The 12,011-nt window shown below is 35.9% G+C and overlaps 1 protein-coding gene across 1 annotated transcript in view; it reads left to right on the forward strand.

The window, feature by feature from the left end:
* NELL1 (neural EGFL like 1) overlaps positions 1-12,011 on the forward strand; it is a gene marked incomplete at both ends in the record, with an annotated part of 577,617 nt that overhangs the window by 186,549 nt on the left and 379,057 nt on the right. Inside the window, one exon of the mRNA XM_083355288.1 lies at positions 3,469-3,565. Within this exon, the coding sequence (XP_083211414.1) occupies positions 3,469-3,565 (97 nt within the window). The remainder of the gene's footprint in view (positions 1-3,468; positions 3,566-12,011) is intronic.

The following is a 12,011-nucleotide window of genomic DNA, read 5'->3' on the forward strand; positions in this document are numbered from 1 at the left end:
CAGCAGAACACACCACTTTGATAACAGCTCATCCTATGTAATAAAATGCCCAGTTTGAATCTAATCTTGTCTGGAAATGGGGTTATTAACTTCTTTTGCCAGATTCATTATTAAACAGTGATATATTTAGAGCTGTCATTATTTTTGGTATATATATATTTAAAAAATACCATTCTTCCTATTCATTCTCTCTTTTGGTTTACAGTCTGCATTTCTGCTTCTTGAAGAACAATTCTGTACTAATTGGCTTCTTCTTTCAGGACTGGTTAAAAGTAACCAGAGACATGATTGTTCTTACTGAATAGAGGAAAATGATAACTAATTCTTTTCTAAGGAGGTTGATAACATCAGTTAGAAATAATATAGCTTATCTCTATTTTTAGCCTCAGTCTTGGAGAGGTTTATCCTATGTTGGGATTCAAATCAGGATGGGCACAGAAGCTTGTGTGAAGCAAAGAATGAATGACCTACATTATGAGTCGGTCAGTTTCCAAGAGGCAGAAAGGCAACTCATTCTCCTGACCAGCTGGAGTTACAGCTGAAAAGAGGGATGATGTCCCAAAAGGCCTAAGGATGATTCCCCCCCCAAACATTTTTGCTGGTTTGTGTGGTTTTAAGGGTGAAAATGTGAGCAAGGTGCCTGTGGGAGGCAAACTTTCCCCATTTCCATTTTTCAGACCCCAGATTGCCCAAACATCAACATTCAGTTGCAAAGAGCTTACCATTTTGTATTATACTGTTGGGCTATTTGGGAGGAGAGATTAAAGGGTGAAAATGGGAACCGTTCATTTATTTTTTTAAATGTATCACACATCATTTATCAAGGAACCAAAGGCAATATACATAGTGCTTTCTCCTCCTGTGATTTCCCACAACAGCAACAAAATCTCTGAAGTAGGCTGGGGTCAGAATAAATTATTGGACCAAAGTCACAGAGTGAGCTTTCACGCCTGATGGTGAACTGGGTCCTGGGTCTTCCCATTCATAATTCAATACTTTTATCAATTACATTTTATATCACTTTGTTATTTGTATGTACACTGGGAGCTTATGCACTGGAGATAAATTCCTTCTGTGTCCAATCACACTGGGCCTATTCTGTTCTGTTCTGTTCTGTTGTGTTCTGTTCTGTTCCGTTCGGTTCCATTCCATTCTTGTAAACTGTGAAGAAGTCTTGCAATGGAGCAGGTCATTTGTTTCCCACAGGGCTTTCCGAGTCTTCCTTTTCAAGATATTTTTAAATTTTACTTCTTTGTTTCTTGTTTATTGTCTAAGTTGAACAAGAGATGTTAAAGACTGGCATTTAGATTCTTTGTTTCCCAAACCACTAAACCACAGCTGCTTTCTAGAAGGTTCAGTAATGAATTGGTGTATGAAATTACTGTGATTGCAGCAGTCATTCACAAAAAATCTGGAAAGAATGAGAGAGGGATGGCATTAATTGCTTTAATAGATCTTTTTTATTAGTAACCCCAACTTATTAGTCTAATACAACCTAATACAATTATCAAAATTATAGAAATTATGAAATATTATGTGTTCCTGTGATATCTTAAACATCCCTTATATAAGCACCCTCACCCCCCAAAAGTCCTTCATTATTAACCCAAATGACTGACCAAAGGACAAAATAGGTAGATATTTCAGAAAGAAAATTAGAGTGATATGTGAAAAAAGGGTAGAATCTTGAGTTGCTTGCCAAGCTACATTTATGAATGGGATTTTCTGAAAGATTGTCAGGAAGAGAAGTTATGCCTGTTTTCCATAAATCGTTTATTAAATTCTCCCAAAGCTGGCAAGTAACATTTTGTCTCATTTGTCTCCTTTATATCACAGTATTGAACTGCAACGTAATACATGTTGATTTGTGTGTTTCTATATTGGAAAATTCATATTTATTATGTCAGGGAAGTCAGATCTAATGCGATGCTTCTGAAGTTGTATTTGGACAGAAAAATAAAATGCAATACTCTTTGTATTTTGCACTGCAGACAGCAGTGCATTCTTTTGTTTAAACCCTTGAGGAAAGTGTGTTAGTTTTTAAGAGAATGTGGAGTTTTTCATGGAATATTGATTGTTACTTTGGGAAGACTAGACACACTCTAGAGAAAAATACTAAAGTCATAAATAAATAATGCAAAACATTGGCAGTAAGAAGCCAACGATAAAATTGTAAGGCTGATATGCTATTTGATAAGTAAGTAAATAGACTCTTAAAGCATTTTTGTATTTGAGAAGTTTAATCATTGTGTCATTGTTGAAGAAATGATGCACGTATACTTTAAATATTGAGAGACATAATAAATACTTTTGATGATTTCAAAAACATAGACTTGGTGGATGGCTACTTGTTTTACTACTCAAAGAGGTAAATCAGTTCAAGAGGAAAGTTGTTATTATTTTCAAGCAAATGAGGGACCGCTCTTCAGTGCTCCATTAATGATTACAGCTTTGGGTATAGCTTTTTTGCCTAGGTATTCTAAGGTATCAGGGTTGATTGTAATTGCAATGCAGATAAGCAGTTATTTTCATAATTATATGAATAACACTTGTGAGCTCATTTAATGTTTCTAAGCCATAGGCTTTAAATGATAATATTCTGTTGGTTTCCTCCTTCTTGATTAAAAGATTTTAATCATCTACATAAATATTAGTACTTTGTTAATTGGTCCAAATAGTTCAGAAAATGGTACTGTGCATTTTATTTAACTAAGCAGTAATTTTTGTTAAAGTTCATTAAAACTCAAGTATTTTGGTTCCCTGAAAAAGCTACTTTTCAGAACTAGTCGTCACCTATATTATGTTTTTGCAGAAGTTATAAATGATGAAGTGAATAATGAAATTCTCAAACTATTCTTTTGTTTTATTCTTTGCACCCAATAATTAGTATTAGGATGGCAAGGCATTAGGATGTCAAGGCAAACCATGATTTATAAAATTACACCTTTCTTTTTAATGATTAAAATATGCCAATTTACAAATCTGTATTGAGCAGATAGAAAATAAACCTTTAAGAAGCTCTTGCTTTGTTATCCTTGACCATTGCTTCATCATCCATCAATTTCAGGAATTGCATTTTTAATACAAAAATGGGTAACTATTTTTTTCTGATTAGGGAGTATACTGATTATTCAAAAGAAAAAAGTCAATTATTGCTCTTATGAGCTAATTTTATTTGAAGTACAGCATCACTATGTATTATTGAATTAAAACATGTTATGTGAGCAATTATTTTGAAATCTTGTATTTCATCTGATTCTGGAAAATCAATATTCTTTTGTCTTTTAATTGTTCAGTTGCAAAGTTAGAAATAGAATGTATGGTGGTTTGATTTGCCCCTGGGTTGCATTTTATCATTTCTATTCATGTTCTTTATACTCAACATCAATTTTTTAAAAGGCTTTTTTAAACAACAACAACAACAACAAAGCTGTTACTTTTCTCTAACAACACCATTTTGCTTTACAGGATTTATGAACGGGTGATAGATCGCCCAGAAACAAATCTGACTCCAGGAAGCAATTTGTGGTTAGGACAACGCAACAGAAAACATGGCTTTTTTAAGGTAAGGATGCAAAACACAGCCACAGATGAAAAAGCAATAGTGTGAAACTTGAAATACTTATTGCTATTTCAAATAATAGTTATTTTTCTCTTTGAATGTGTATTTGTATTACAAAAGGTAAAAGTGCTTATAGAACTTCAGTCATTTGCACTGATTGTGTGCAATATTTCTTTTGGACAGTAATTTTATTACAACTTGCAGTAAATATCCTATGTTAACATTCTCCAACCTGGCACTATTTGGATACGCTGGGCTGCAAGCAGTGTAATTCTTAGCCATCCAAATTCCATAATGCTATATTATTTGGAGATGATGGGAATCATACTTCCAACATAAATCTAGAGACGCCAAGTTGTGAAAGATCATACCCAAAATACATTATGGGTGGTTACCTAGGATAGTAAAGAGAATGAGTCCTAGCTACCTGGCAGTTCCTGGATGACCTTGGATCATCCCAAACTGTACAGTTAGATGTGGTTAGTGTTTGAAAAGGAGACCACCAGGAATTCCAAGGCTGTAATTTAGACTAGACAAAAAAAGAAAAGAAAGGAAAACATCCCATAGGATGGGGACCCATAGCAGGCAAGAAAGCAAATGACAAAATGTGCCTGGATATGTTATCACACAAATGCCTCAGTGTATGAACTGACATCTGATAGCGCAGGTACATAAAGGTGGCATTTATGGCATGTCTGTGCACGTGTATCATTTTGTCATTACTGTGGGTGGCTGAAGACACTGCTGCCTGGAAAAACCAAGAGGGCTGCTCATGAAATCACCAAAGGAACTGTGGTGGCACAGTGGTTAGAATGCAGTACTGTAGACGACTTCAGCTGACTGCCGGCTGACTACAGTTTGGCAGCTTGATCCTCACCGGCTCAAGGTTCTTCCATCCTTCCGAGGTTGGTAAAATGAGGGCCCGGATTGCTGGGGGCAATATGCTGACTCTGTAAACCGCTTAGAGAGGGCTGTAAAGCACCGTGAAGCAGTATCCGTCTTAAGTGCTATTTATAGGAAACAATGTATTCCTGTGCTTCCTTTCTAGTTTCATTCATTGTCTGGCTTCTATAGGTTCCACAGGGAATGTTAGCTGAATCTTACTGATGCTGCTGGAATCTTTTAGTTTAATCTGCACATGTGAAAAATATGTCCACAGTTGCATCAAGGGGCTAAGGGGCTTCCCCCAAGCTGCCTTCAGGTGTACTGGATCTGCAGTCCTAGAAGTCCCAACCAATCATCCCATTATATTGTATCTGAAAAGCACTAATATGGGGAGAGTGCAATTAATATTAGAAATGCATTTCTAAAAATCCAGTTGGTACCTACAGTATATATGTCAGCCAGCTCAAATATTTCCACTGAATGTGGCACTGGTACAAAAATGATTTTACTAATCGATCAACAGAGCAAGTGTCTGTGATGTGATAGTCCTTAGAAGACGTAGTTCTGCTTTGTCTATTTTTCCAAAGCTGGCAAAAGCAAAGGATTCCATCCCCCCCCAACTTGGAATCTACTACTAAATTATAAAAAGTCATGGAGCCTTCATGTCATTGATAGGAAGGCCAATATCTAAGGTTCCTATTGACAGCACAGAGGCTTTACGATTTGTGTCTGTGCATGTATTTATATTTATTCATTCATTCATAGATTGATATCCCTTGTTTCTATGCAAAGATGGGCCTCTCCTTTCTATTTCGTCCCTGTATCTTCTATGACATTATTTAATCAGGACATTGTAAAGAAATGTAAAATCATTATGCATTATGCTCTGTTGCTAGATACTATTTTACTTTATGTGTGAGGTTTTTTTATTAAAAGAATGGCATATTATGAATTGTTGGTTGCTTCCTTATTCTAAACACCAAATGCTGGTCCAGATATTATATTTACTCGGGAAGAATGTTTTCTTCTCTCTTTCACTGCTTGGAAGTCAAGGAACAGTGATACCATGTGGGACATTACCATATCATCCATTCCTCCCCTTAAACATAATACTATGATGAATCAGTTATATTGATTCAAAACATTTTATTGCAGACATAAATATTCAAAGGATATACCAGAATGAAAGCAGAATACATTTTAAAGCAATATTCAATGAGCATGTTAGCTTACAGTTTTTTGAATGGCAATGATTCTGCCCTATCCTGCTCTTCTCACTTATGACATACAGAGAATGAAAAAAAAATCAAGATGCCATGTCTTGAAGCAACACAGTTTTTAAAAGGCTGGTGCTTTGTATGATTGCAGCCTCCATCTTGATTTTTAACCTCTCCATAACATAAAGGTAAAAGTTTCCCCTGTCCAGTCGTGTCCAACTCTAGGGGGTAGTGCCCATCTCCGTTTTTTAACTGAAGGAGCTAGTGCTGTCTGAAGACACTTCTGAGGTCATGTGGTCAGCATGACTCTACACCCAGATGTATGGAACAGTGTTACCTTCCTACCAAGGTGGTGCCTTTTTATCTACTCACATTTGAATGTTTTCAAGTGCTAGGTTGGCAGGAGCTGGGACAGGTAATGGGAGCTCACCCTGTCACACAGCACTCAGGTCTTGAACCTGGGCTGTCAGCTTTTTAGCTGACAAGCTCAATGTTTTTAACTGCTGAGGCATTTCCCCCACCCCACCCCATAACTCCTCTGATTACAGGTGAAGGATATTGTAAAAACTAGTTGGCTGTTTCTGGTTCTTTCCCAGATGAATACTTTTAATAGCTTTTGGAAGACAATTCATAGTGTGTGCATTTTCTTGAAACTGTCACACTGGGCTGCCAAAACTTCAGGACTTAACAATGGCTGAAGGAACCATTAGATGCAGAGATGAAATAGTCACAGAGGTGGCTTTACACAAACAAAAGATTGCTCAATTTGTACGAAGACTCTAAGAGGTTTTAATATCTCCAGATAATTTTAATGCATTTTCCCCATTTAAATTTTGATAGAGAAATGTTTCAATGCCTACCCTTTATTTCTCTGCCTAATGGTTGAGCTGTCACCCTGAAGTGAAATTGATGGCATTATTTTTTTACAGCTGTTGTGCTGGGTTTTTTTTAACTTCAGCTGCTTCCTATAATTCTGCAGATGGAAAACATATGTTTATGCACATACAGTGTACACACACAAAACCGCAGACATACACTATTAGTAATAGTACTCATATGATTTAGACATCTGTAATTCTTATTTGATAGAAACAGCTGATGTTGAAGAACTGATGGATATTATCCAAGTTAATATTTTTTTTATACATCAAGACTTTGAAACTGCAGGATAGCTGCTAATAGGATAACAAACTGCCAGTTTTTATAGATCATAATGAGAGCAGACAAGTGTTTTTCTTTGGTTTATGAACGTCTGAGTGTTTACTAACTCTGCAGGGCAAAAGGACTTAATTGGTTGTATTTTAAGCTTGCCTGTTATAATTTTACAAGTGTTATATTTTGTTCTTATTAACTAGTGCTAAATGTATCCTTTTGATAGTTTATAAGCAACATGTATTCCTTATTATTACATTTACACACTCAACAAGAGAACCTGCAATGGTTAGAATAGAATAGAATAGAATAGAATAGAATAGAATAGAATAGAATAGAATAGAATAGAATAGAATAGAATAGAATAGAATAGAATAGAATAGAATAGAATAATGGAAGGGACCTTGCAGGCTTTCTAGTCTAACTCCTGCTCAGGCAGGAAAAACTATACCATTTCAGACAAATGGTTGTCCAATCTCTTCTTAAAAATTTCCAGCATTCACAACTTCTGGAGGCAAGTTGTTTCACTGATTAATTGTTCTAACTATCAGGAAATTTCTTCTTAGTTCTAAGTTACATCTGTCTTTGATAGGTTTCCATCCATTGCTTCTTGTCCTGCCCTCAGGTGCTTTGGAGAATAGCTTGACTCCTTCTTTGTGGCAGCCCCAAGACATTTGAACATTGCTATCATGTCATATCTAGTCCTTCTTTTCATTAAACTAGACATACCCAATTCCAGCAACCGTTCTTTATATGTTTTATCCTCCAGTCCCCTAATCATCTTTGTTGCTCTTCTTTGTACTCTTTCTAGAGTCTCAACTTCTTTTTTTATATCATGGGACTGGATATAGTATTCCAAGTGTGGCCTTACCAAGGCATTGTAAAGTGGTATTAATACTTAATGTGGTCTTGATTCTATCCCTCTGTTAATGCAGCCTAGCCTTTCTCTTATCAAAATAAGTTGTTTCAGAGTTTTAGTGTACAAAACTTTTTTTGTAAATATTTTCACACAAAAAGTGTGCGTTTAAACAAACACCTTTCTTTTGACTTTTGGTAGAAATAGTGCCTTCAAAGTTCTATTTTATTATGAAAATTATACTAAGCTTATTTTGATTGCTAAGAAAGAAGCAATATATATCTTCAGCTCCTCTTTTTAAGATAAGAATGACTCAAAATATTCAGGAATGTGATCTGTTTCTGTTCTTTTTGTTATCCAGTGCAACATTCAAATATTTTTTCCCTTATGATTTTATTTTGTTGGAAAGAAGAAAAAAATCTAACAGTATAAAAGAAATCCTCATAGCACCTTTCCAAATAGTGATTCTCATTGAAAAGTTCTATCAGTAAAATCAATATGATTTTGCACTAGTCAGAGCAGAAGCCAATTATTTACATGCAAAATATCTTCATAAAAGAGTACCTAGAAATAAGCTTTACAAAAAGAGCATTCTGATTCGGTCTTTTTTACAAAGAGGAAAAAAAAGCCCACAATGTTGAAGGTGTACTCTAATGGCAGAAAATGAAGAAGAACTAAAGAGCCTTTTGTTGCAAGTGAAGAAGGAGAGTGCAAAACTTGGGTTGAAACTAAACATTAAGAAAACCAAGAACATGGCATACAGCACTCTCAATTCCTGGCAAATAGATGGGGAAGAAATGGAGGTAGTGACAGATTTTATTTTCCTGGGCTCCAAGATCACTGCAGATGGGGACTGTAGCCAAGAAATTAAAAGACGCTTGCTCCTTGGGTGGAAAGCCATGGCAAATCTAGACAGCACACTAAAAAGCAGAGACATCACCCTGTCAACAAAAGTGCGTATAGTCAAGGCTATGGTCTTCCCAGTTGCAATGTATGGCAGTGAAAGCTGGACCATAAGAAAGGCTGAGCGCCAAAAAATTGAGGCCTTTGAACTATGGTGCTGGAGAAGACTCCTGCGAGTCCCTTGGACTGCAAGGCGATCAAACCGGTCAGTCCTAGAGGAGATCAACCCTGACTGCTCTTTAGAAGGCCAGATCCTGAAGCTAAAACTTAAATACTTTGGCCACCTAATGAGAAGGAAGGACTCACTGGAGAAGAGCCTAATGCTGGGAAAGATTGAGGGCAATAGAAGAAGGGGACAAGAGAGAATGAGGTGGCTGGATGGAGTCACTGAAGCAGTAGGCGTGAGCCTAGATGGACTCCAGAAGATGGTAGAGGACAGGAAGGCCTGGAGGAACATTGTCCATAGGGTCGCGATGGGTCGGACATGACTTCGCAACTAACAACAACAACAACAACAACACACACACACACACACACACACAGACACACAGACACACAGACACACACACACACACACACAGATATATATATATATATATATATATATATATATATATATATATATATATATATATATATATATATACTGTATAGTGTGTGTGTGTGTGTAATCTCAAAACAGAGAAGCAGAAAGATCTTTTTGACTAGCATATGTTTTCAAACATTCCTATAGAAATATAGGAATAATTATAATAATGAACAGAAGACCTTCCTAACCCCAGTGATTTATTGTTCTGCCTTAAGTATCATTGAGCTATAAGCTCTTCAGTAGTTTTTCTGCTTTGAAATAAAAGAGCATATGCTAATAATATGGTAGCCCAAAGCCCACACTTCTTCAACCAAGACACTGAAGTAATTTTTCATTAACATCCTGAAAACAATTTTGCTTACAATATTACATAGTCTTAGATCTCAAGATGTGCCTTCCATTTGTTCTTTGTGATTCATTCAAAACTGGTGGGAAGTTTCTGCTTGGACTATATTTGCTTTGTGATGGAAAGCCATTTTCAGTCCTAGTGCCTTCTTGGACATGGTGTTTTTGCCATGGGCTTCCTTCTAGGAATCTAAATTTGACTTCTTCTTTTTAGATGGATCTTAGAATTCTTCTCCTTAATCAGGAAGCTTTCAGATGTTGGACTTGGGAGATGGGCATTGCTTATGGGCACTTCCAGACTGAGGTTCTGATCCATCCATGCTTTGGATTAATTATCAAGGGTACTCTATGGCACATCAGCAGCAGCATTGATGAAAATGTGCAATTACAACACTTCATAACTTCTTCCTGCTGCAATTTCTTGTTTCAGAAATGTCCTAGAGTTGCTAGAGTTGTTGCAGAAATGGTTGGTTTTTACTTTATTGTTATTGGCAGTAACTTAGCACATGTGGATTGAAAGGTCTCTGCTTGTCTCTTTGTCAATATAATTGTGTGTTTGTGTGTGTGTGTGTGTGTGTATCTCTGTCTACCATCTCTTCTCTCTATCATGTTTTTCTCTATCATCTCTATCTCTGTCATCTCTCTTTCCCCCCATCACCATCACCATCACCATCTCCACTTTATTAAAATTCTACAAAAGATAATATATGTAAGAAAAGAAAAAAGTAAGGGGTGATGTGCAAAGAATAAGAAAAAATAAAAAAGTAACTTCTGACTTTCTTCAGTACAGGTACAAATGTGAAATACATTAACCTTTTGTTCTAAAATACAATATTACGTAGTATTTCTATAATCTTAAACAGTTTTAATCATGAAATCCCAACATTAAAATTTCATTTCCTTCAGTTTCGAGCAAAAAGTGGTCTCCATGTAGAAACAAAGCTAGGCAGTCTTTTCTTTGATAAAGCAGTTTCATCATCTGACCCAATTCCATTAACTTCATCATCCATTCTTCCATTGTGGGAATCAAGTGGTTCCTTCCACCTCTGTGCATGCAAAACTCCCACTGTTCTTATCACATATAGAAGTCCCATTTTTTTTCTCAAGCCAGGATGGTCCTATTCTAACTGGTTTTTGTTAGTCCTACAGATATTTACCACAGAAGCAAATAAAGAGCATTCTAAGAACAGTTTACTCAACATTCTTCTAGGGCTCTGCAGGATTCTCAGTTTCCCATGATGAATTTCCACAGGGAACCATAATAAAAATAAAAATGGGTTTGTAGCTATTGTGGTACCTCTAGTTTAGACTGGCCAGTGTGACACTGACACCTATCATTCACAATTAGATTATGATCTGGATTTGTAATGCTTATGTTCAGAACTTAATGTCTGCAGCCTAACTATCATTCTGAGTCTCTCTCTTTTTTTGCAGTGTTATTATGCTTATTGCTGTGTCCTTTAAAAGTGATTAAATTAAAATGATGAATTTATTTAGTTTTCATTTCTTTTAGCCTGATTACTTTATGGCTTTTGGATAGCTATAATTCTTTTAAAAAGTCAGAATGAATGAATTCTTATAATAAAGTATCTCTTCCAGACAAAGCAGAATGCTGTGTAATGAAACCTTGGACCAGGTGCTGTAGCATAATAGCTACTGCATTAGTGAATGCTGTCTTACAGCGCCAATGGATCTGCAACTGATGTTCTCCTGCAACATTTGCTGTCATGATCCATTCAAGTCAGGCTAGAGTTTAGCCTGCAGCTTGACATTCCATGTCTCAGGAGTCCATTAGTGGCTGTTTGACTAGCTTTTTTCTGAAAGCTGCTTTTTACAGTCACACACCCGTTTTAGTTGCACCTAAATGAATGAAAATGATCTATCTGCCTGATAAATAACTAATTATCCTGCATAATGAAAATAGCACATCATTTAAACATATAGTTCAATGCTCCAAAAGCAGTGAATAGCATTTTGACATTTAGATAACATGTAGCCTGGGCTAAGCTTGGCCAGTATCTTTTTTGAGTTTAGAAGTAATGTTTTAAAATAAGTCAAATGGGGAACATTTATTTGATTAGAATGGACATATTTAAAAAACAAACAAAACCAAAACCTGTAGAAAAATATATAGTGAGACTTAAACCAAGAAAACAAATCATGTTTTATTCTTAATCAGAGGTGATGTGATGTGATAGGGTGTAATTGTGATATTCAGCTGAGTGCTTATTTAAACTAATTTTAATTTAAAATCCTCAATCCATTTCTAATCACAGAAAACTACTTTTGGCCCTAAGTGCAGGTATGGATCTTTACAAGCACCACAAAATAGATTAATGGGCTTATCCATCTGGATGTTCATTTTATGAGTAAAACTATGTCCTCTTCGATTTAAAAAAAACTTGGTTTTCATTTCTACCTATTTAAATATTGATTTCAGCTGTGTGAAGCTTGTATGTGTTTGTTTTCTACTGATTGGGCAACAGACTTTTTTTTTTTGAA

Source organism: Vipera ursinii, assembly GCF_947247035.1.
Source record: "Vipera ursinii genome assembly, chromosome: 1".
Classification (NCBI taxonomy): domain Eukaryota; kingdom Metazoa; phylum Chordata; class Lepidosauria; order Squamata; family Viperidae; genus Vipera; species Vipera ursinii.